Below are 21,734 nucleotides of genomic sequence, written 5' to 3'. Positions count from 1 at the left end.
TGCACTCAGTATAAATTGTTGACTTGAGTATGTAATGTCACAAGTTTGGCAATGGTTATGGATATTTTAAGTCTGGCAAGAGTGAGACGACCGACGCCGTCTGTAAACTATGCAGGTATATCGTCACCTACAAAGCCTAGCGATAGGACTCATTTATTTTACAATCTCAGCTGCTGTCATCCATTAGAGTACACCAGCGTCAAGCCACAGGCGTCAACATTCGACCAGTGTCAAGCCAGCCGCCACAACGATTGTTCATACTGTAATGTCTTTGCAAGTGGTGAGGAATGAACGGAGGTGCCAGTGAACCTCACAATTCATGCCATTTGCGTCTTTAGACTCTCTTTTCTGTGGCTCCCGTCAAACTACTCACCCTCGCCAGCCCCCTTAAATGCGTACACTCATAATCGCAGATATTACAATACTATACTTCTTCTTCTTTTCCTTTCGGCTTGTCCCTTTAGGGGTCGCCACAGTGCGTCATCCTTTTCCATATAAGCCTATCTCCTGCATCCTCCTCTCGAACACCAACTGCCCTCATGTCTTCCCTCACGACATCCATCAACCTTCTCTTTGGTCTTCCTCTCGCTCTCTTGCCTGGCAGCTCCATCCTCATCATCCTTCTACCAATATACTCACTATTTCTCCTCTGGACGTGTCCAAACCATCGAAGCCTGCTCTCTCTAACTTTGTCTCCAAAACATCAAACATCGGCTGTTCCTCTGATGAGCTCATTTTAAATTTTATCCAACCTGGTCACTCTGAGAGCGAACCTCAAAATGTTCATTTCCACCACCTCCAGCTCTGCTTCCTGTTGTCTCCTCAGTGCCACTGTCTCTAATCTGTACATCATGGCTGGCCTCACCACTGTTTTATAAACTTTGCCCTTCATCCTAGCAGAGACTCTTCTGTTACATAACACACCTGACACCTTCCTTCCACCCGTTCCAACCTGCTTGGACCCGTTTCTTCACTTCCTGACCACACTCACCATTGCTCTGGACGGTTGACCCCAAGTATTTAAAGTCCTCCACCCTTGCTATCTCTTCTCCCTGTAGCCTCACTCTTCCCCCACCACCCCTCTCATTCATACACATATATTCTGTCTTACTTCGGCTAATCTTCATTCCTCTGCATTCCAGTGCATGCCTCCATCTTTCTAACTGTTCCTCCACCTGCTCCCTGCTTTCCCTGCAGATCACAATGTCATCTGCAAACATCATGGTCCACTGGGATTCCAGTCTAACCTCATCTGTCAGCCTATCTATCACCACTGCAAACAGGAAGGGGCTCAGGGCTGATCCCTGATGCAGTACCACCTCCACCTTAATCAGAATCAGAATCATCTTTATTTGCCAAGTATGTCCAAAAACACACAAGGAATTTGTCTCCGGTAGTTGGAGCCGCTCTAGTACGACAACAGACAGTCAATTGACAGAGAACGCTTTGAAGACATAAAGACATTGACAAAAAAAAACAGTCACTGAGCAGTAAAGGGTTGCTAGTTATCTGGTAATGCCGGTACATTTTATTTTATTTTTTGGACAATTGTGCAAAAAGATGCAGAGTCCTCTAGCACTTACAGCAGTTCGAATGACTAATATTGCAATAGTCCGATGCAATGACCATTGTGCAAAGGGCGCCGAGACTTCAAGGAGTGTATGCGGTTTACAGTGACGAGTAGTGCGATAATCTGGGACAATGTTGGTTGTGCAAATGTTGCAGATATCCCTCAATCAGTATGCAAATGGAACAGATGCTACTCTGGCATGAGTGGCCAGTATATGCAAATAGTGCAGCATGGCGAGACAACTACAGAGAGTGCACGAGTAATGTGTAATTGGCCCCACAGAAATGTGACAAACTCAAGTAAAAAAACTGTCCTTTTCAAATCTGCAGTAGAAGGTATTCAAGTCGTTGGCTAGTGTGCTAATGTTCTCAGGGGGGATCGTCGCTTGTAATTAGTCAGCGATTGGAATGCATGGCAGACTGATTTAGAGTTGTTAGCGCTAAACAGTTTTTCCAACTTTGCTGCATAGTTCCTCTTTGCAATGTTAATTTCTTTCGTCAGCTGGTTTCTAGCTCGATTATACAGGGCCCTGTCCCCGATCTGATATGCGTCCTCCTTAGCTTGGCGAAGCTGCTTAAGTTTAGCAGTGAACCACGACTTGTTGTTGTTGAATGTGCGAAATGATTTTGTTGGTACACACACATCTTCACAGAAACTGATATAGGATGTAACAGTGTCCGTATATTCATCCAGGCTGCCAGCTGAATTTTCAAAGACACTCCAGTCTGTGCAGTCTAAACAGCTTTGAAGTTCCATCTTTGCTTCATTGGTCCACTTTTTCACTGTAGGCTTCGCACATTTAAGTTCTTGCCTGTACGTCGGTATTAAGTGAATTAAGCAGTGATCAGACGAGCCCAGGGCAGCACGAGGTATAACACGGTATGCGTTTTTTAGCGTAGTGTAGCAGTGGTCTAAAATTATATTTTCTCTGGTAGGACAGTCGATGTGCTGTTTGTATTTAGGGAGTTCGTGGTTGAGTTTAGCTTTGTTAAAGTCCCCGAGAATAATGAGGGGTGAGTCCGGGTGTTTTTTTTCAATTTCGTTGACTTGTTCGGCGAGCGTTAGCAGTGCGCCGTTCATGTTAGCTTGAGGCGGAATATAGGCGCCAGCGAGAATGAATGATACGAACTCACGCGGCGAGTAGAATGGCTTACAGTTAAAAAACTGCAACTCCAAATGCGGGCTGCAGTGTGTGCTGAGCTCCGTGACGTCCGTACACCATTTTGCATTGATATAGAAGCATATCCCCCCGCCCTTTGTTTTCCCAGATGATTCCATGTTGCGGTCCGCTCGATGAATATGGAAGCCGGGAAGCATGATGGCGCCATCTGGTACAGCGTCGCAAAGCCAGGTCTCCGTGAAGCACATGGCGGCGGAACGGCCGAAGTCTTTACTGGTCTTTAACAGAAGATGAAGCTCGTCCATTTTGTTGGGTACGGAGCATACATTCGCGAGGTGGATCGACGGGAACGCCAATCTGTGTCCTCTCTTGCGGAGTTTCACCTGAATGCCGGCTCGCTTCCCTCTGTGGCGCCGTCTCCGTCTCCATGCGCCGAAAACCGCGGACGCCGCCCCGGTAAGTAACTCGGGGGGGGGGGGGGGGGGGAACTGAGTGGATTGCGAAAGTTGGTGACAGAAAGTCCGGAGTAGCCTCCTTGATGGTTAGAAAGTCTCCCCTTGTGTCAGTAAGTCGTGTAAGGTCTCCAAAGACGAACGAAAAACACAAAAACAATACTAGAGAGCGTGTTACCGAGGCGACCACACTGGTAGGCGCCATCTTGGTATATTGTAAATTTGTCTGTCACACCTACAGCACATCTCACCGCTTTCCTGCTGCCCTTGTTACATGTCCTGTATTATTCTAACATACTTCTCTGCCACTCCAGACTTCCGCATGCAGTACCACAGTTCCTCTCTGTGTACTCTGTCATAGGCTTTCTCTAGATCTACAAAGACACAATGTAGCTCCTTCTGACCTTGTCTGTACTTTTCCATCAACATCCTCAAGGCAAATAATGGATCTGTGGTATTCTTTCTAGGCATGAAACCATACTGTTGCTCACAAATACTCACTTCTGTCCTGAGTCTAGAATTCGACCCACAGTAGCTGAATTTCCAACAGCGCCCTGCAGGTTGACGGCGCCGGTGGCGGACGTTGTTAACCCGGGCCACGATCGATCCGGTATGGAATTCTTTGGATGAACGCTCATGTTTGGCAAAGTTTTAAGCCGGATGTCCTGCATTTATCCGGGCTTGGGACTGGCCTACAGTTTGCACTGGCTTGTGGCCCCCATAGGGCTGCATTATATAACAAGTCCTGGGCTGATCTAGTGTCACTCAGAACTGGGCTGGTCTTGAGATAACAAATAGATTATTAAAAAAAAAATCAATTAATTAATTTAAAAAAGAATCTGGGATGATAGTTGTGTTCTCCTCTTTTTATAGGTTAAAGATTACATTTTACTCTGTGGCTCAGTAGGTAGAGCAGATCGTCCAGTGACCGAAGTGTCCCTGGTTCGAATCCCGGCTCCGACTGTCCACATGTCGAAGTGTCCTTGGGCAAGACACTGAACCCTAATTTGCTCCCAGTGGGCCTGGCAGAGCCTTGCATGGCAGCAGTTGCCCATTGGTGTATAAACGTGTGCGTGAGTAGGTGAATGTGAGGCTTTGTAAAGCGCTTTGGGCACTGTGATTGTGTAGATAAAGCGCTATATACGTGCAGTCCATTTACAATTTTAAAATAAAATTATCTCACTTCACCATTTTTTTCCTCTGGGTAATTATTTTGAATAGGTATAAATAAAACAAATCTGGTTAGTAATAGACTAATATGAAATATTTCTATAGTGAGACATTTTTCAGCCATATCACCCAGCCCTATGCTATACATATGTCCTGTAGATTAAAACAAATCAAGAAGAGGAAGAATGCATTTCCTGTCTGTGAACTACAAATTTCAATGGTGAAAAACACACATAACAAACCAATGTGCTTCTCTTTTCATAATCTTAATGTCTTCTCCTTTCACCAAGTTACTCAGACAAACAACTCACCGTACTCCTACTAGAACAAAAGACGCTAGCGGTAGCTTTGAAATCCGTGCTCGCAGCAACATTAGGCATTAGGTGGCAGTGAGTGTAAATGTTATCTCATACAGTACCTAAAGAATTTCATGGCAAATTCAGCCATTGCTGACATCTGGAGCTCTCCATCTTGAATCGACCCCTGGATGGACATCTGCACTGATCTCCGTGATGAGACATTTCTTTGCCTGTCTGAATCACTGTTTGGCCTCTGTAATTCTTCAAGTGAACCCTGGATGGATGTATGTGCTGTTCTTTGGGATGAGACATCTGTAGTTGTCCACTCGGAATCAATCTTGTCAATTTGCTTGCCGGTGGGAACCAGCATCTCATTTTGTTTACTGGAAGTTCTTGCACCTCTAGTGCTTTTCCACCGATCATCTCTTCGATCCAACTGGAGATAATGGTAGTCCAAAGCAGCAGATGGCTGGGTAAGATCCTCTGGGAAAAGACCAGAGCGTCCTCCCATTGTGCCAAAACACCAACCTGCACAAAATAATTTGAGAAGTTACTGTACCTTGTACTACCTTATGATTTGCCTTTTGTAGTTCAGTGGTTCAATGATGTGGCAGATTTTGTTAATGCTGGAATGGAGCACATCAAATGTTACTCGTAAAACCATTTTGGGTCTCAGACTCAATTTGGGGACACAAATACTCATTCACAGTGTCTTTTCAGGGGCATCAATATCCCCGAAAACAAATCTTTGCAAACGTGTGTATCCTAGTGAAAATGTATTTTTGCACTTTCTTTCACCCTCTTTTTAAAAAAAAAAAAAATAAATCATTTTCATTTGTCCTTGGTGACCTTACGCCACTTACCTACACAAGGGAGGACTTGCTAAGAATTAGGCAGTCTTCGACTTTTTCAAAAAAATTTTGCCAACTTCAAGTCAGTTCTGTGTCACTGTGGCAAGGCCTGCAAGCCAGCACTAACTACAAGATACCACCTCTCCAAATAGAGTAAAACAACAACAACAATAATAATAATAGATTTATTTTATCGAGCACTTTTAAACGGTACTCGAGGCAAATGATGTTGTGGGGCTGTCCTGGCTGACATGCCTCTGCAACATTGCATGGACACTGGAGACACTGCCTCTGGATTGGCAGAACGGGGTGGTGGTGGTCCCTTTTTTTTTTAAAAGAAGGGGGTCTGTTCCAACTACAGGGGGATCACACTTCTCAGCCTCCCTGGTAAGGTCTATTCAGGGGTTCTGGAAAGGAGGGTCCATCGGGAAGTCACAATCTCAGATTCAGCAGGAACAGTGTGGTTTTCATCCTCGCTGTGAAGCAGTGAACCAGCTCTACACCCTCACCAGGGTCCTCGAGGGTGCATGTAAGTTAGCACAACCAGTATACATGAGCTTTGTGGACTTGGAGAAGTCTACCACCATCTGTCCCTCCAACTTCCTTTCCTGGATGCCGTACTTACCCATCACTTCTTCATCACCCCTATTACCTTCACCAACATGTCCCTTACAATCTGCACCAATTATGACTCTCTCTCTGTCTGGGATTCTCAGAACTACTTCGTCTAGCTCCTTCCAGAATTTCTCTTTCACCTCTTGGTCACATCCTACCTGTGGGGCATAGCCACTAATCACATTACACATAACACCCTCATTTTCAAGTTTCAGCCTCATCACTCGATTTGATACTCTTTTCACCTCCAAGACATTTTTAGCCAACTCTTCTTTTAAAATTTGCTTTTAGCTGAAACAATAATGAATGAATATTAATTGGGTTAGTGCCACTCACATAGCCTTTTAGTTTATAGGTTTGATATTGATACTGGTTATACAGAACGTTGAGTCAAATGTTCATTTTAGTTTATGTTGCAGGCTGCTAAGAAAATGGATCTTCATAATTTGGACACCCTTTATTTAAACCATGCAAACTTTTTTGACCCAGCCCACTAAAAGAATTGGAATCGAGAATCGTTTGGAACCGGAATCGGGACTGGAATCGCTCAAATTCAAACGATGGCCAAGCCTCGGCATTAACACAGTTCATCTCAACTTTTGGAATTCCACGCCTGATCAGGGTTCTAACTTCACCTGTCATATATTTCAACAGGTTCTAAAGCAGTTGGGGGAGAAGCAAAATTGCACATCAGTGTACCATGTGCAAAGCCAGGTTGTGCTGGAGCATTTCCATCAGAAATTGTGGAGCTGGGTGGAGACTGGGAAGAGGGACTGCCGTGGCTTATGTTTGCTGCGAGGGAGGTTGTTCAAGTGAGTACTGGGTTTTGCCTCAATGAACTGGGTTTTGGACATTGTGTGTGAGGCCTGTTAGGTATGTTGCATGATGGCTTAGCTGAGAGTGAGCCACCAAAGAAATTGGAACCGTCTGTAAATGTATTTCATTACAGATTGTATATGGCTGTTGAAACGGCATGAAAAAAAACTCAAAGGTGCTCAGGTCCACATGAAAAAACTTTATGATCGTCACAGTTTAGTCCAGGCAACCAGGTGACGGCTCTATTGCCCATTGTTGCATCACCTTTCCAGCCAAAGTATGCTGGAACATATATTGTGCTGAAGCAAGTTTCATATCTGAATTATGCAATTGCAACAACAAGTCGGAGGAAGTCATCTCAGTTGTGGTATGTAAATCTTTTGAAGCCATATTATCCTAGAAATTCCTTTGGAAATGATTTTCTGACCAATAAAGGTGACTTTTCTCCAAACATTAACTGCTCAATCTGTGCTTCCAGAGTCTGAGGTCCAGATTCAGAGGATGTTAAAGCACCAGGTGATCCAGTTATCTGTGGTAAAAAGTGTGTGGGTAACTTGGACTGACCAGTCACTGAAATATGAACTGAAACAAATATTTCTGATATTTCCCGTTTTGCTTGGTGACATTCCAACACCTACAAAATTACTAGAACATGATATTGATGGGCGCCACGGTGGACGACTGGTTAGCACATCTGCCTCACAGTTCTGAGGGTTGGGGTTCAAATCCCGGCCCCGCCTGTGTGGAGTTTGCATGTTCTCCCCGTGCCTGTGTGGGTTTTCTCCGGGTACTCCGGTTTCCTCCCATATCCCAAAAACATGGGTAGTAGGTTGATTGAAGACTCTAAATTGCCCGTTGGTGTGAATGGTTGTTTGTTTCTATGTGCCCTGCGATTGGCTGGCGACCAGTTCAGGGTGTACCCTGCCTATCGCCCGAAGAAAGCTGGGATAGGCTCCAGCATGCCACCGAAGAGCTTTTTAACCACCTCTCTAACTTCAACCCCAGAGATAGGAGAGCCCGCCTCAGAGAACAGAGACTCTGCTTTCTCATGGGATTAAAAAATATCTCGATACTAAAATGACAAACAATAGTTTGGGACCATTACACATAATTTGGGCTTCCAGCTCATAAAATCCACAAAATCAGGAATAAAAAAAATTTGAATACTCTGAAGAAATCACTATTTTCTTCTCGGTTTTTGTAGAAAAAAAAGACACAAATTAGGGTCACATTAATCAAATCAGATCAATCAAAATATGGTACTTTCAGAATTATATGTTAATCTTCAATACTCGGTTGGGAATCCCTTTGCTTTAATCACTGTCTCGATGCGCCGTGGCATTGAGGCAATCAGCCTGTGGCATTGCCTGAGAGTTATGGAAGCCCAGATTTCCTTGATGCTTGCTGTCGGTTCTTCTTTGTTTTTGGGTCTGGTGCCCCTCATTTTCCTCTTGATAATACCCCATAGACTGTCAATGGGGTTTAGATCCGGCAAGTTGGCTGGCTTGTCAAGCATTGTGATGGCATGGGGATCAAACCAGGTTTTGGTGCTTCTGGCGTTATGGGCAGGGGCCAGGTCCTGGTGGAAGATGAAATCTGCATCTCCAAATAGATCATCAGCAGAACGAATCATGAAGTCCTCTAAAATATTCTGGTAGACTGTTGCGGTAACCTTGGATTTAAGAAAGCAGAGTTTACCAACACCTGCACTGGACATTGCACCCCAAATCATGACTGACTATGGATATTTCATACTGGACCTCAAGCAGAGCTTGGGTTGTGTTCTTCACCCATCTTCATCCAAACCCCTGGGACCTTGATTCCCAAATGAAAGACACACTTTACTTTCATCGCAAAAAAGGACCTTGGACCACTGGCCAACAGTCCAGTCCTTCTTCTCCTTGGCCCAGTTGAGATGCTTCCTACGTTGGCTCAGGCTTCGTGGCTTGACCAGAGGAACCCGACCGTTGTAGCCTATCTCCCGGATGGGTGTGAATGGGGTGTTCTTTGAAGCTGTGACTCCCACCTCATTCCACTCTTTCTGGATCTCAGCTCGATTCTTGAATCTACTCTGATAATCCACTGAAGCCTACGGTCATCTCTTTTGCAGGTGCATCTTCTCCTGTCACACTTTGTCCTTCCATTGATATGCTTGGACACAGCACTCTGTGAACAGCCAGTCTCCTCAGCTGTGAACTTTTGTGGCTTACCCATCCTATGGAGGGTATCAATGATGGTCTTCTGGCCAGTTGTCAAGTGTGCAGTCTTCCCCGTATTGAACCCAACTGAGACAATTGTACTAAACTGAAGCAATTTAATGACACCTTGGGAAACCTGTGAAGGTGCTTTGAGTCTCGTAGATGATTAGTGTGTGACACTCAGTTGAAAACATTTAGGGCCTTCATTTTTTAATTCCTGATTTTGTGGGTTTTATGAGCTGGAAGCCCAAATTATGTAAAAATATACACATAAATGCTTGAAATTGTTTAAATTGTGGGACCTGAACCTATAATCTATGAAAGTTTAACTATGAATGGAATTATGAAAATGAATAAACCTTTCCATGATATATTTTTTTTTTGGAAAGGGTCTGTATATGGTGTGTCTCCTTTTTGTTCCACCATTTTAGCCTAGGTCGTAACACTGACCACATATTACTAATGACTCTTTGTACTTTTTTTTTTATGTCCTAAGTGTATATTTTGTTATAGAAGCTTGTTTGCTTTTGTACGAGAGTGCCTCCTACTACTGGAGACACATTTCTTGTGTGTTTAACATACTTGGCCAATAAAGATGATTCTGATCCTGTTTGAACACTACTCCCTCGTTACAGACCCCTGAGATGATCCCCGTACAACAGTTTCACCAATTGACATGAAATTCAGTACATGTATTTCCCATGATGTGACGCACAAAATATTCTCAAGGACCCTTGCCCGAAATTGAATAGAAAGTGGGCCATTGTTGATATTTGGTTTGAAGCAACCATTTTGAGCTTGTACTTTGACAAACTCCGACTAGGAAATCATCAGGATCTGCATGAACTTAAATTCTCTCTAAACATAACTTCTTTTTTGTTATAAATATGAGCTTTTTACACATTTGAGGTGGCCACCACACCCAAACCTAACAAGGACCAACCCCTAGTAGGTTTCAGCAATGCTTACCTGTTTGGAGTCCCTCCATTGGTAGCAATTTGATAACATCACCTTTGCTGAAGCTGAGCAGGCTCTTGTCATCTGTTACAAAACTCTTCAGGGCAACCATGTGGCCAGAGTTCTGGAAAACAAAAGAGCAGACCATTCAAAACAAAGGTATAAAGCACATCTAACGGACAGGGGTGAAAGATACCTTTATGACTATGAATACAATGCTTTGAAAAGTGAGAGCACTCAGTACCTTCACGAGCTCTTTGAGGAAGAACTGAACCATGGCAATTATTTGAGGCGCTCTGGATGAGTGCAGCTGTAGGTTTTCATTCATCAGCTCCAGTTGCACTTGGTTTGTACCGCAGAGTTGAACTGACAGCAACTCTGCAAAACTTTTTAGATGCAGGACCAAAGCAAGTTACTGTGCTGGAAAATTCCAGTTAAAATGACAAACAAACCACACAAAATTTAGCAAAACCTTGTGTAGCACCTAGCAACTCAATAATTTTATCTTTTAAAAACTTTAACTGTTATTTTGATCTGATTTCAACCTGTAAATTTGACCAGACTTTAAATAACATTTCAAGTAAATGGTGACATCAAATGTCCATCATTCTATCCATTCATCCATCATTTTCTTTCTTGCACTTCTTTTCAGGGTCATTGGGGTAGTTGGAGCCTATCCCAGCTGACCTTTGGTGAGAGGCCAGCCCTGGACAGCCAATTGTGGGGAGCATTAAAAGTATTTTTCCCAGACAAAACCAATGCATGCATGGGGAGAACATGCAAACTCCACAGAGACAGATTGAAATGACCTGGATGAATTGGAATATTCACAGACATCCACACAGACAGCAAACATGATGTCCCGATTTGCCTTTTTACTGAACTACCAAAGTTCATGTGAAGCTATGTGCCCCTCTGTTGATCCTTTTCAATCTGTGATATGATGCTGTTTCATTATGTTGAATAGATGTTTACCTGTAACTTCGAAGTTGACGGAGATGTTTTGGATCAATGCCCGATGCAGCAACCATCCTCAGGAGACGAATTCCACGATGACACACACCCAAAATTTGAGCATCACCACTGTCTGACTGCAATTAGTGGATACAGGTATTAACAAATGGGATGGGTGGCAGTGAGGATGTGGCATATGTGGCAATAATCAAAGTTGCTCATCCCTGGTCTAGATGTTCTGGCAATACTATTTACTAAGTGTTTTTCTGAGGTAGAGCTTACGTTTCTATTGCAGTTCTTCAGCTGAGAATGTTTGGGAAACCCTACTGTAAAGCATTGATACGCAACCAACAGGAATATTTCTTGAATCTCATTGTGTAAATACAACACTGTGCTTCAGGTGACATTCAGGTATGCCAACCATTTAACCAGAGTTTCTGGAACACAAGTTTGTTGTCTTGTTCTCAAGGACCTGGTTTACCCAACAGTGGTGTCTCAGTCTGAACACTAGGGGGCACTACATAAAAGAAGTATGTAGATGAGAGATGAAAAAGAATGTAGCGCTGTGTGGATGGACCGCGTGCACAAACACTAGTAGCCGGCTACGGAGTGGGAGAATAGACAAACGAAAAACACAAGTGCTTGAACTGCCAGAATTTTTGGGTTTTTTTTACATTAAGAGGGATACAAAACGGTAAATAGCGCAATCCTCTCTTTACATGTAATGTCGCGAGGTGCGAATTAATAAACCAGCTGTGTTTTCATAGCTTCGCAGAGTAAGCAGCCTAGTGTGAAGCCTTAAGAAAAAATACTTTTTCAAAGAGCAACACAAACAATTCCATGTACATTGGTTTGTTCCCCGTAATCCATTGCAGGGCCCATTGATCATCAAACTCGGAACGCACTTCACGACCCTAGTCCGTCCCCCGCGGTTCAGCCAGTCGCTTTACCAGCTGAGGCCACTAGTGTTCCTGTTGTACCTGAATGAGTCCAATGAATGAAAGTTCATGAACTAGTTCATATTTCGGCCGAACGTGAACTGAACTTTGTTCATTTCTGTGTGATGAACATTATTGAGAACACGCTCATTCTGGCGTCTGTTAATGGTTTTTGAACGTGTTCATTTTCATTCAAAAGTGCCAGGTTTTGTTAGGGACTCTCAGGACAGAACCCACCTGAACACACTATACAATATACTAGCCCTCATATGTCGGGGGATAAAGCCCGTATTTGGCAACTGCCATTCATGTTTACATTAGGCAGGCACGTCGCGGCTGTGTGAGTGAGCGAGGTTCGTTCAGGGAGAGTGCGTAAATGGGAGTGAATGTGCTCTTTGGTTATTTTGAACCTGGGTCCTCAGAACTGTGAGGCTGACTGGTTAGAGCGTCGGCCGACTGGTTAGAGCGTCGGCCACCGTGCCGCCTGAACTTAGTTCACAATTTTTAATTATGAACGAAGAACTAAACTGGTTCATTTTTGGAACGGTGAACTGAACTTTGAACTACAGGTACTTTGCATGCATGAAAATTAACTTTGCCAACATTGCCAGTGTTACAGAAAAATCTGCGACCAGAATAAATTGCGACCAGATGGAAACCAGAAGGCTATCCAGGAGGCGATCTCGGCCAATGTTGGCCATGGCCTGCGTTAGAGAGTTGGACAGCAAAGGAAAAGAAGAATACTTTTGTCCATACTTTCGGATGCCACATGCCAACCCTCGGATAGCCTCCTTGTTGCAATTTTTTCTGGTCGCAGATTTGTCTGTAACACCTGTTGACCATTGCCGTTTCTACGCAGTCCGCGGCAGACGGCAGTGGGGGGGCCCTGTAAGCATTTTACTAAGCGGAGGAAAAGAAACTACAGGATTCCCTGACTAGCGGCGAGGGAAATCGAAAATATATAAGATTCAAAAAAACAACAAAGGGTTATATTGTACGATAGATTGTATATCGTTATATCACACAACTTTACCTCAAATAAGATATATAAATATTATATCTTTACCTTAATGGGAAATAGGCGTGAAAAGTAGTTTTCCCAGTTGTCCCGAGCAGCGATGACAATCCTTTTTTTCATGTTGTCATCCGGGATGGTGCTCATCGTTCCCAGTTTAAGATTAGCTATAAAGGATAAATGGCAAAAATTCCATGTACTGCAGAAGTAATATAATGCTCAGTGGTCTTAAAAAAAAAAAAAAGGTTGTTGTAACATAAATCCCAGTCATTCAAATTGGGCGTACTCCAACGGGCTAATCTCCCAAGTGACTGCTGATAGCCTGCATTGTTGAATTTATCATTTTTTAAAATTGCTACAAATTAAGTAGAAAACATATGCAAACTTTTCTGAAGATGTGTGGTTTCGATTGACAAACGTGAATTGCTGATATTATAGTGAATATAAATAAAATTCTCAAAAGACAACAGATTTGAATATGACTGATGACTGAACAGGGATTATCACATTTTCTTAATTGCTGCTTTGTTCAATGATTGTGCTTTTCTGAAATACCTTATAGTTTTATTTGAATCCAACCCCCAAAATGCTTATTATTATTATTGCCGGTATATCCCCACTTATTCAATAATTCTTTGGGTTAAAGGGGAAAAAAACAACTTTTTTTTTCAATGCAACGTTCACGGTCGTCAATTATTCACGTTTTTCCGCTATTCGTAGTCTTTATCCCCCATGAATAGCAGAAATGACTCTGTCCATTCCATTTTCATTCATTTTCTTTCCATTTGTTTTGTATTTTCGCTCCCTTTAGCCATCATTTTCTGAATATTTTCCAGCACAGTAATCTCCATTTCTCCCTTTCTCCGTCTTTCACTCAACTTTGTTCAGCGTAGTATTCTTTATCTCTCTCCCCTGCTCCATCTGTCAGTCTTTCTCTGTCTGGTTTGCACTGTAAAGTCACTGCCTGAAATGCGGACTTGGTTGGCTGAGTAAGGTCATGTAGGATTGTCATGGGTGTGTGTTCCGGTTGTTGTTTTCCCCCTGTCTCGTACACACCTGCTCCTGAGAGCATCTTCCCCACCTGTGCCTCGTTCACCCTAATTACCCCTTGCATTGAACCTCGTGTCTCGTTCTTTCTCGTCGCCAGTTCGTCGTACCTTGTCGTCGCGTTCCAGCATTCCTTGTTTCCACGTCACAGACTCACAGTAAGACCAGACCCTGTTCCGATTATCGACCTCGCCTTTTTGCCTCACGTTTTTGGATACTGTTGCCGTTTTTGGATCGCCTGCCTGTGTACCGACCTCTGCCCGTATATTAAACCTCTCTTTTTGAAACTGTCCATTTGTTTTGGAGTCGTGCATTTTTGGGTCTTATCCTCTGTTCCGTTCATGACAAGGATGGCTTACAGTCACTCTCATGTAATTGGTCTGAGCGTTTCGTCATCCACTAAATCACTACCGTAAGGCCTCCAATGGCTGTGGCGCTTAAATGGAAGCGCCCCGTCAGGTTTTGAATCATAACTGAATTGTAACCCTTATATTTTGGCTGTAGCTCTGGGTCCATATGGGACAGCTTCGGGATCCAGACCAGGACCGCAGTCCGCCAATTAGTGACCTCTGTAACTAGATGATTGACAAGCATCAAAATTCTCACCTAGCAGATCTTTCATCTTCCTTCTTTCCTCTCTGGTTATTCTCACACAGTTTTCAGAGTAAGTGTCGCTCATGATCTTAAAAAAAACAAAACATACTGAATTAGGAACAAGTCAGACACCTGCCTTATCACAAAACAGCTATAAATCTACAGCTATAACTAGAACAAGAAAGACACAAAATTGAATACAATTAGATATATGTACTAACCTGTTCATATAAAAGATTGAGGATGTAGGGTTGGTTGAACATGTCTTTGGGGTAAAACACCTGAACACAAACATTTGAAATACGAACATACTGTAGTTGTTGAAAGGGTGGGGAAAAAAGACCTCCGTTTGTAGACTGTTTTACATTTTGTGATTGAACTGATTCATCTACAATACCGATCTAGAACATCACCCTCCTGTTATGTTCATTCCTCAGGAACAGAAATAATGTCCCCGAGTCAATTTGACCTGGGGTGTGTTAAATCATCTCAGTCTCAGAAAATGAACAAATCCCAATGAACATTTCTTAGGGCTATTTTTCATTGAATATGGTAATTACACATATTAAGCCAAGCAGAAGACGTTTCATACCAAAAACTACTTAACTGCTTGTTCTTGTTTCACATGGCTGAATTTAACCCACAACATAACAGAGAGTGTCAGATGAAGCTCCTCTATGAATGTTTGTGCCTCTGTGTGCGTTTTACCTCTTTGCGCAGGAACAGTTTTCCTGGCATTACGTTGTAAGAGAAGTAAACACCAGGGGAATAATGAGAAAGTTGAGAGTGACGGCTCTCATCCTCTGGCATCATACCTATGAAATGGAGTGCAGCCATGAAGGAAGCAACAATACCCTTTCACCCTCCTGCTATGCTTCTTCATTTGCAACACTAGAAATGTTCATGTGTCAATGTAACCCACTGCAAAACATACAAACAAACTAACTAAACCATAACTCACTGTTTAGTCAATATTAAGGGCAACTCGATTTTTAATGTTTTATGTCGATATTGACTTAGCCTTTCCCCTTTTTAGTCCCTCGTGTCACTGTCTGGCCAACCTTTAGTGCACAGTAATCCCTCACTATATTGCGGCATATTAATTCCGGATTCAGTGTAGTGCAATTAATTACTCACCTGCACATCTCTCATACAGTTGGCTTTATTAGCTATATGATTTTAATGTGGCAGCAATGACTTACATAAGGTAAATTGGGCTCTTATTCTTTGCAGATAAAGAAACCCTACTGAGTAATCTCAATTTATACATCTGCTAAATTGCTTAAGGATACAAAAACATGACTGGAAAGCCACTGTTTCAAACACAAGCCACAGTTAGAGTTTTATGAAATAAAGAGAAAAATGCAATACAAAATACAAACCTTAGCCTGACAAATAGCTAACGCACACACTCATAACAATACCAACAGGAACCAATGCAAGTAAAGAGCAATTTTTAACTTGATTTTCTACAGCTACAGTATGTAGTTGAAAACATCACCGCAATGAATTATTTCTGGGTTCCCATAATACTTTGCGTTGACTACATTGCCAGGACCGTCAGTGAGGAACGGTGCCATTGCTCAAGGCAGGAAATGTCTGCATGTGCTATTCACATCATTCAAGTAGAGCCTACCCGTCTTCAATAGGCATGTGCTTGTGTAGAATGGGTGGATGGTGACGTCAAGTGGACAAATAAAATACCTGCACCTCTCAAAAGTATCACATATCGGCATTGAATTGCATATATGAAACTGACACATTTATATAATAATTAATAGGTTGCTAATTTGCAGATTTCATCGTTTTCGGGCATGAAACCCCCATGATAAACGAGGGTTTACTGGCTTCCTCCAATATTCCAAAAGCGCTCGTTAGTTTAATTGAAAACTCTCTATTACCCATGAATGGCTGAGTAAGGTCATGTAGGATTGTCATGGGTGTGTGTTCCGGTTGTTGTTTTCCCCCTGTCTCGTACACACCTGCTCCTGAGAGCATTTTCCCCACCTGTGCCTCGTTCACCCTAATTACCCCGTGCATTTAACCTCGTGTCTCGTTCTTTCTCGTCGCCAGTTCGTCGTACCTTGTCGTCGCGTTCCAGCATTCCTTGTTTCCACGTCACAGACTCACAGTAAGACCAGACCCTGTTCCGATTATCGACCTCGCCTTTTTGCCTCACGTTTTTTGGATACTTTTGCCGTTTTTGGATCGCCTGCCTGTGTACCGACCTCTGCCCGTATATTAAACCTCTCTTTTTGAAACTGTCTATTTATATATACATGAATGGCTGTTTGTTTTTTTATTTGATTATTGCCATTGACTGCTGACCACGCGAGGGTGGACCCCACCTCTCACATGTAAGGCTATGGTTAAGCTGTACTCAAACCTCAGGTTGAGTTCGTTTCTTACCAATGTTCATCTGTCGATGTGACATGCTCTATGTTGAATCATCCAAAAATATAATAACACAATCATAACAGATGTGCTATTAAACAAAAAAAACATTCTTTAGGTTGCTTCTTTATAACTGTCTATTATTAAATCGGGTCTTCTGGTTCTCCTTTGGAGAGTATAGTACTGATAACAGAAACTTTTCACTTCGTGTTTCTGATAGAAAATACATGCTTTGTGACTAAAAGATACAATATTTTGGTAGACTCACTCAGAGATGGTGCAACCATAGTTGGTGGGTCAGGGATGTGAAGTGCAGGAGGTGGGGGGGACTCAGGGGGAGACGTTAAAATGTGTCGATAGCACTGTGAGCCAAACAAATCTTCCAGGGAGCGCTGCTTCTGCCTCATGTTATTGGAGATGAGACGAGGGCCCATGGTGGCGGGAGGAGAAGATTGTGGGGATGGAGTGTGTGGAGGAGATTGCTTTTCCACTGGAGGACATGCCACCAACTCTTTCTGCAATCAGTGAGGAGTGAGCATTCAATATTTATACTTTTCCTTGATGTCACACTAAATTATCTTACCTTTATGTGTTGTGGCACTGGTGCTTTGTGTCTGAGCTTGGCGAGAGCTTCCTGTTTGGGATCTACCTTCTTCAGAAACTGCCTTGCAGGAGCTCTACGAAGGGATTAATAATAGATTAAACCTACCGGGAATGTTCGTTTTTTTGTTTTTTGTTTTATTAAATGAAAAACACTATCGAATCGTAACCATCACATCTGGTTATTTCATCGTTGGGTTTAGGTCTTCATCAGTGCAGCAGTGGTAAGATTAACTCCAAATCTTATACAGAAAGTTAGAATCGGGGTCGGAACCCAACTGTGGTGGTCCTGGACGAGGCCCATGACCTGCTTGTGTAATGGGAATTGTATTGTCTAAAATATTACTATATTCATTATTCCATTCATTGCATTAATTTTTATCTTACATTTTAATATTAGAGTTGTTCCATCCCCAAGGTTCACAAGGTTACATAGACGCCACTGTCCTGTGTTCTAGCCTTGAGAGTCCAGGGAAGTGATCAAGTCACAAGTAAGTCTCAAATCTTAACATTCGAGTCTCAAGTCTTAACATTCGAGTCTCTTAACATCTCGAGTTCCTCAAGTGACAACCTACAAAATATACAAAGTGAATGCCCTTAAGTAGCATAATTTCAATCCTATGTATGTGCTACACATATTGTAGACTTGACAATAAAAGTACCTTGTACCTCTTATTTAGCCATTCACACAAAATAATATATTTGGGGAAACAGCAGGCACCAAAAAACCCTACAGTATATCATTTTTAATACTGATCATTACATTTGTTTACTCGCATACAGGATATTTCAATAACCCTAACCCACACTAACAATGTTAATCCTGTAAATTGGGAGCTGCAAATGCTAGGGGGAAAAAAACAGCATACAGTAGAACCTTGTTTTAACGAACCCCCATTTCATGAATATAAGAAGCAACGGACTGGGGCCGTCAGCCAAATGACTAATGGACATCCATCCATCCATCCAGGGTCGCGGGCTGCTGGAGCCTATCTTAGCTATCTTCGGGCAAGAGGCGGGGTACACCCTGAACCGGTCGCCAGCCAATTGCAGGGCAGATAGAAACAAACAAACATTCACACCCACATTCACACCTACGGACAATTTAGAGTCTTCAATCAACCTACCATGCATGTTTTTGGGATGTGGGAGGAAACCAGTGTGGCCTGAGAAAACCCACCCAGGCACGGGGAGAATATGCAAACTCCACACAGGCGGTGCTGGGATTTGAGCTTCGCTGCGTAAATAGGTGTTCGAAAACGTTCCCTAAACCACGTAACTTGATTCAGCCCTGCAATACGTTAATAATAAACACAATTACTTTACGGATTTACTCACGAGTGGAGTTTATTGATTAATTGCTTGTTTTAATCACTTGAGTTTTTATATTTTTTTTCTAACTTGGTTTGATTTTAGGTTAGGCTTTTTCTCCTCTGCCTAAGTCAACATCGTTATAAGTCATACAAGCAATTAATTAATTCACACGCCTAATTGTGAGTATATTTAACTTCTTTACTCAAGTTAAATAAAACTTCTTTGACTTAACCAAAGCTTCAAATTGATTTCACAAATTGAATTTACTTGCTCAGAGATAGTCATCACAAACAGTCAAATCAATTTGTTAACCTAATCATAGCAAAATATAATTATATTTATTAAAGCTAAATAAATTAATTTGTTGAATTAGGCAATTAGGCAAGTAGGCGGCACGGTGTACGACTGGTTAGAGCGTCTGCCTCACAGTTCTGACGACTGGGGTTCAATCCCCGGCCCCGCCTGTGTGGAGTTTGCATGTTCTCCCCGTGCCTGCGTGGCTTTTCTCCGGGCACTCCGGTTTCCTCCCGCATCTCAAAAACATGCACGTTAATTGAAAACTCTAAATTGCCCGTAGGTGTGACTGTGAGTGTGAATGTTGTTTGTTTATGTGTGCCCTGCGATTGTCTGGCAACCAGTTCAGGGTGTACCCCGCCTCCTGCCCGATGACAGCTGGGATAGGCTCCAGCACACCCGCAACCCTTGTGAGGAGAAGCGGCTCAGAAAATGGATGGATGGATAGGCAATTAGTTTCAAATTTAGTTAATAAGCTGATTCGATTTACTCCACCAAGGTGCCCTTCACAATTGTTTAAAAGAACGATTAAATTGCCAACCCTCACGCATCAATTTTTAATTTGATCAATTAGATTTTGTGCGAAAAAAATGTCAACAATTTTGTTCTACTCGAGCACTGCTTCTACGCACGTTCTCGAACACATTTATGCTTACATGATAAACTCCCACACCATAATTTGCGAACGCTACTTACTTGTTTAACAATCAAGTACCCTGCTTATATTGTTCATCTATCCCAAATTAGACGCACCACTTAAACAAGCTTATGAACAATCCAATTGCGTACAATGTACAGCTACTGCACATGCAACGTAATTATGGTGGAACTTTCAGAAAGCCCCAGTCAATATGACAATCTTGACACGTTAGAAGAGCTCGTGAGCAATCTAACCAAAGACCTCGTCCGAGGTTATGCAGAATCTGTCAAAAATGGTAGCGTTGAAGTCCTTAATAACATCGCACAACTCATGAGTCACACCGAACACAAAACATTGAAAGATAAAAATCTTGCTCAAACGCTCGGTTGCATGGTGTTGAACTTAGTGTCCCAATTTAAGTCGAGAAACCTAGAGGACACCCGGGTGAAGCGCAGGCTGGAAGCTGAACAGCACAAACTAGTCCAGTTAACTGCACAATTGACAGAAACCATCGCGCGTTTAAACTTGGCTGAAGCCCGCCTCCTCGATGTTGAAATGCAGCGCAATGATGCGGAGGCTCGGATAGCCGACCACACTGCTGCAGCTGAGGCTGCACAGTTGACGTCTAAAGACGGTGGCGAATTAAACTGTGACGATGATAAATTAACACAGGCCCCTACCTCTACCAAAGTAACCTCCGGAGATCAACAAAAACAGCTACACGCCGCTTTTGCAGAGATTGCTCAATTAAAACCTAAATTGATAGAATTAGCCAACCAACCGTCTCATGACAAAATGCTTGAATTACGGGCCGAACACCAGCGCGCAACTCTGCTGCGTCAAGCTTCCGGTGACATTCAGCATCTCACCGAATGCACCAAAACACTCAAGCAGAATGCTCCAAAGAGATGGAACAGTCCTACGAGCTCAAGAAACGGATGGCCGTCTTGGAGACAGCGCTGTCCCGCCTCCGGCAACAGCGCCGCAACCAAGAGAATGAGTTGGCCCATGCCAGGCATGAACTACAATTAGCTGGACAACTGTCCTCCGACTCTCTAACTCATCCCATCGCTCCGGCCGCTGCTACAGACAGCCGGGGGACCTCCCTCGCCAGAAGTGTCACAGAGCCCTACAAAACATCTCCAACTTTTGGGTCAGAACCCACCTTCGGGTGACTTTTGGGCGAACTAACTGCTAAAGGTACTTCCCGGAAATTCTATTTGACCGTTACACTTGAACATGAACTTATCCGAGAAGCTCTGATTGACCCTGTGGCAGAAATCAGTGTTATGTCCCACATGGTGTTCAACCAGCTTCTGACACTGTTACAAGCCAGTGGCAGGGACCTCCAACTGCAACGCTGCGCACCAACTAGCCGTACGTTCTCAGTGATGAACACTGAAGTAAACACCTTGACTCTGCTACACTCGACAATTGGCCCCATGACATTAGTCCATCCGGTCTACATGTCTCCGATGTAATCAGTCCCCCTGCTCATCGGCCAATACCTGCTTTGCCGCTTCAAGCCACTAATTGACTATAAAAATCTTCAGCTGTGGGCGCAGGTGGAACAGGCTTTACCACCAACAACTGTCCTCAGACCGGTGCCTGGTGTTGTACTACTTGAGTGACTGCGACCTGTCAGACCGGACTCCTTCAAGTGACGACACCCCAATTGATTACACCGCCAAGTCCCCTGTAGCCACCTCACCCCGCTGAACCGACTCAAGAGAACTTGACAGGTTCCTCTGCCATCTCGTCCAACCACCGCACGAATAGCGCTACTGCCCCAATGGTGCTGGTGGAATTAATTTGCATGACTGCCCTACAGACGCCGCCGTCCTGGCTTTGTAGGCAGAAAAATAGTCAATTTTAAGCTTCCTGACCTTCAACTAA

At 43.2% G+C, this 21,734-nt stretch overlaps 1 protein-coding gene and 1 long non-coding RNA gene across 8 annotated transcripts in view; one reads left to right on the top strand and one right to left on the bottom strand.

The window, feature by feature from the left end:
- The window catches only part of myo15b (myosin XVB), a 92,577-nt gene that overhangs the window by 33,425 nt on the left and 37,418 nt on the right, over window positions 1-21,734 (bottom strand). For all 7 annotated transcript variants that reach the window (XR_009785704.1, XM_061756462.1, XM_061756464.1 and 4 more), the window contains 10 exons: window positions 17,574-17,667; window positions 17,259-17,505; window positions 15,305-15,411; window positions 14,818-14,877; window positions 14,609-14,684; window positions 13,007-13,122; window positions 11,024-11,139; window positions 10,293-10,434; window positions 10,061-10,172; window positions 4,731-5,139 (listed from right to left, as the gene is read on the bottom strand). Coding sequence is in view for 6 of the 7 variants with exons in the window: in XM_061756462.1 (XP_061612446.1) it covers window positions 4,731-5,139; window positions 10,061-10,172; window positions 10,293-10,434; window positions 11,024-11,139; window positions 13,007-13,122; window positions 14,609-14,684; window positions 14,818-14,877; window positions 15,305-15,411; window positions 17,259-17,505; window positions 17,574-17,667 (1,479 nt within the window). In the remaining variant the exon portion in view is untranslated. The remainder of the gene's footprint in view (window positions 1-4,730; window positions 5,140-10,060; window positions 10,173-10,292; window positions 10,435-11,023; window positions 11,140-13,006; window positions 13,123-14,608; window positions 14,685-14,817; window positions 14,878-15,304; window positions 15,412-17,258; window positions 17,506-17,573; window positions 17,668-21,734) is intronic.
- On the top strand, window positions 11,023-14,294 carry LOC133469426 (uncharacterized). Its single transcript, XR_009785705.1, has 2 exons — window positions 11,023-11,158; window positions 14,103-14,294. It is a non-coding gene; the product is annotated as an uncharacterized LOC133469426 (long non-coding RNA).

This window comes from Phyllopteryx taeniolatus, chromosome 19 (assembly GCF_024500385.1).
Source record: "Phyllopteryx taeniolatus isolate TA_2022b chromosome 19, UOR_Ptae_1.2, whole genome shotgun sequence".
Taxonomy (NCBI): Eukaryota; Metazoa; Chordata; class Actinopteri; order Syngnathiformes; family Syngnathidae; genus Phyllopteryx; species Phyllopteryx taeniolatus.
The sequence above is the reverse complement of the archived record's forward strand: the minus strand, read 5'-3'. Positions and strand labels throughout refer to the sequence as shown.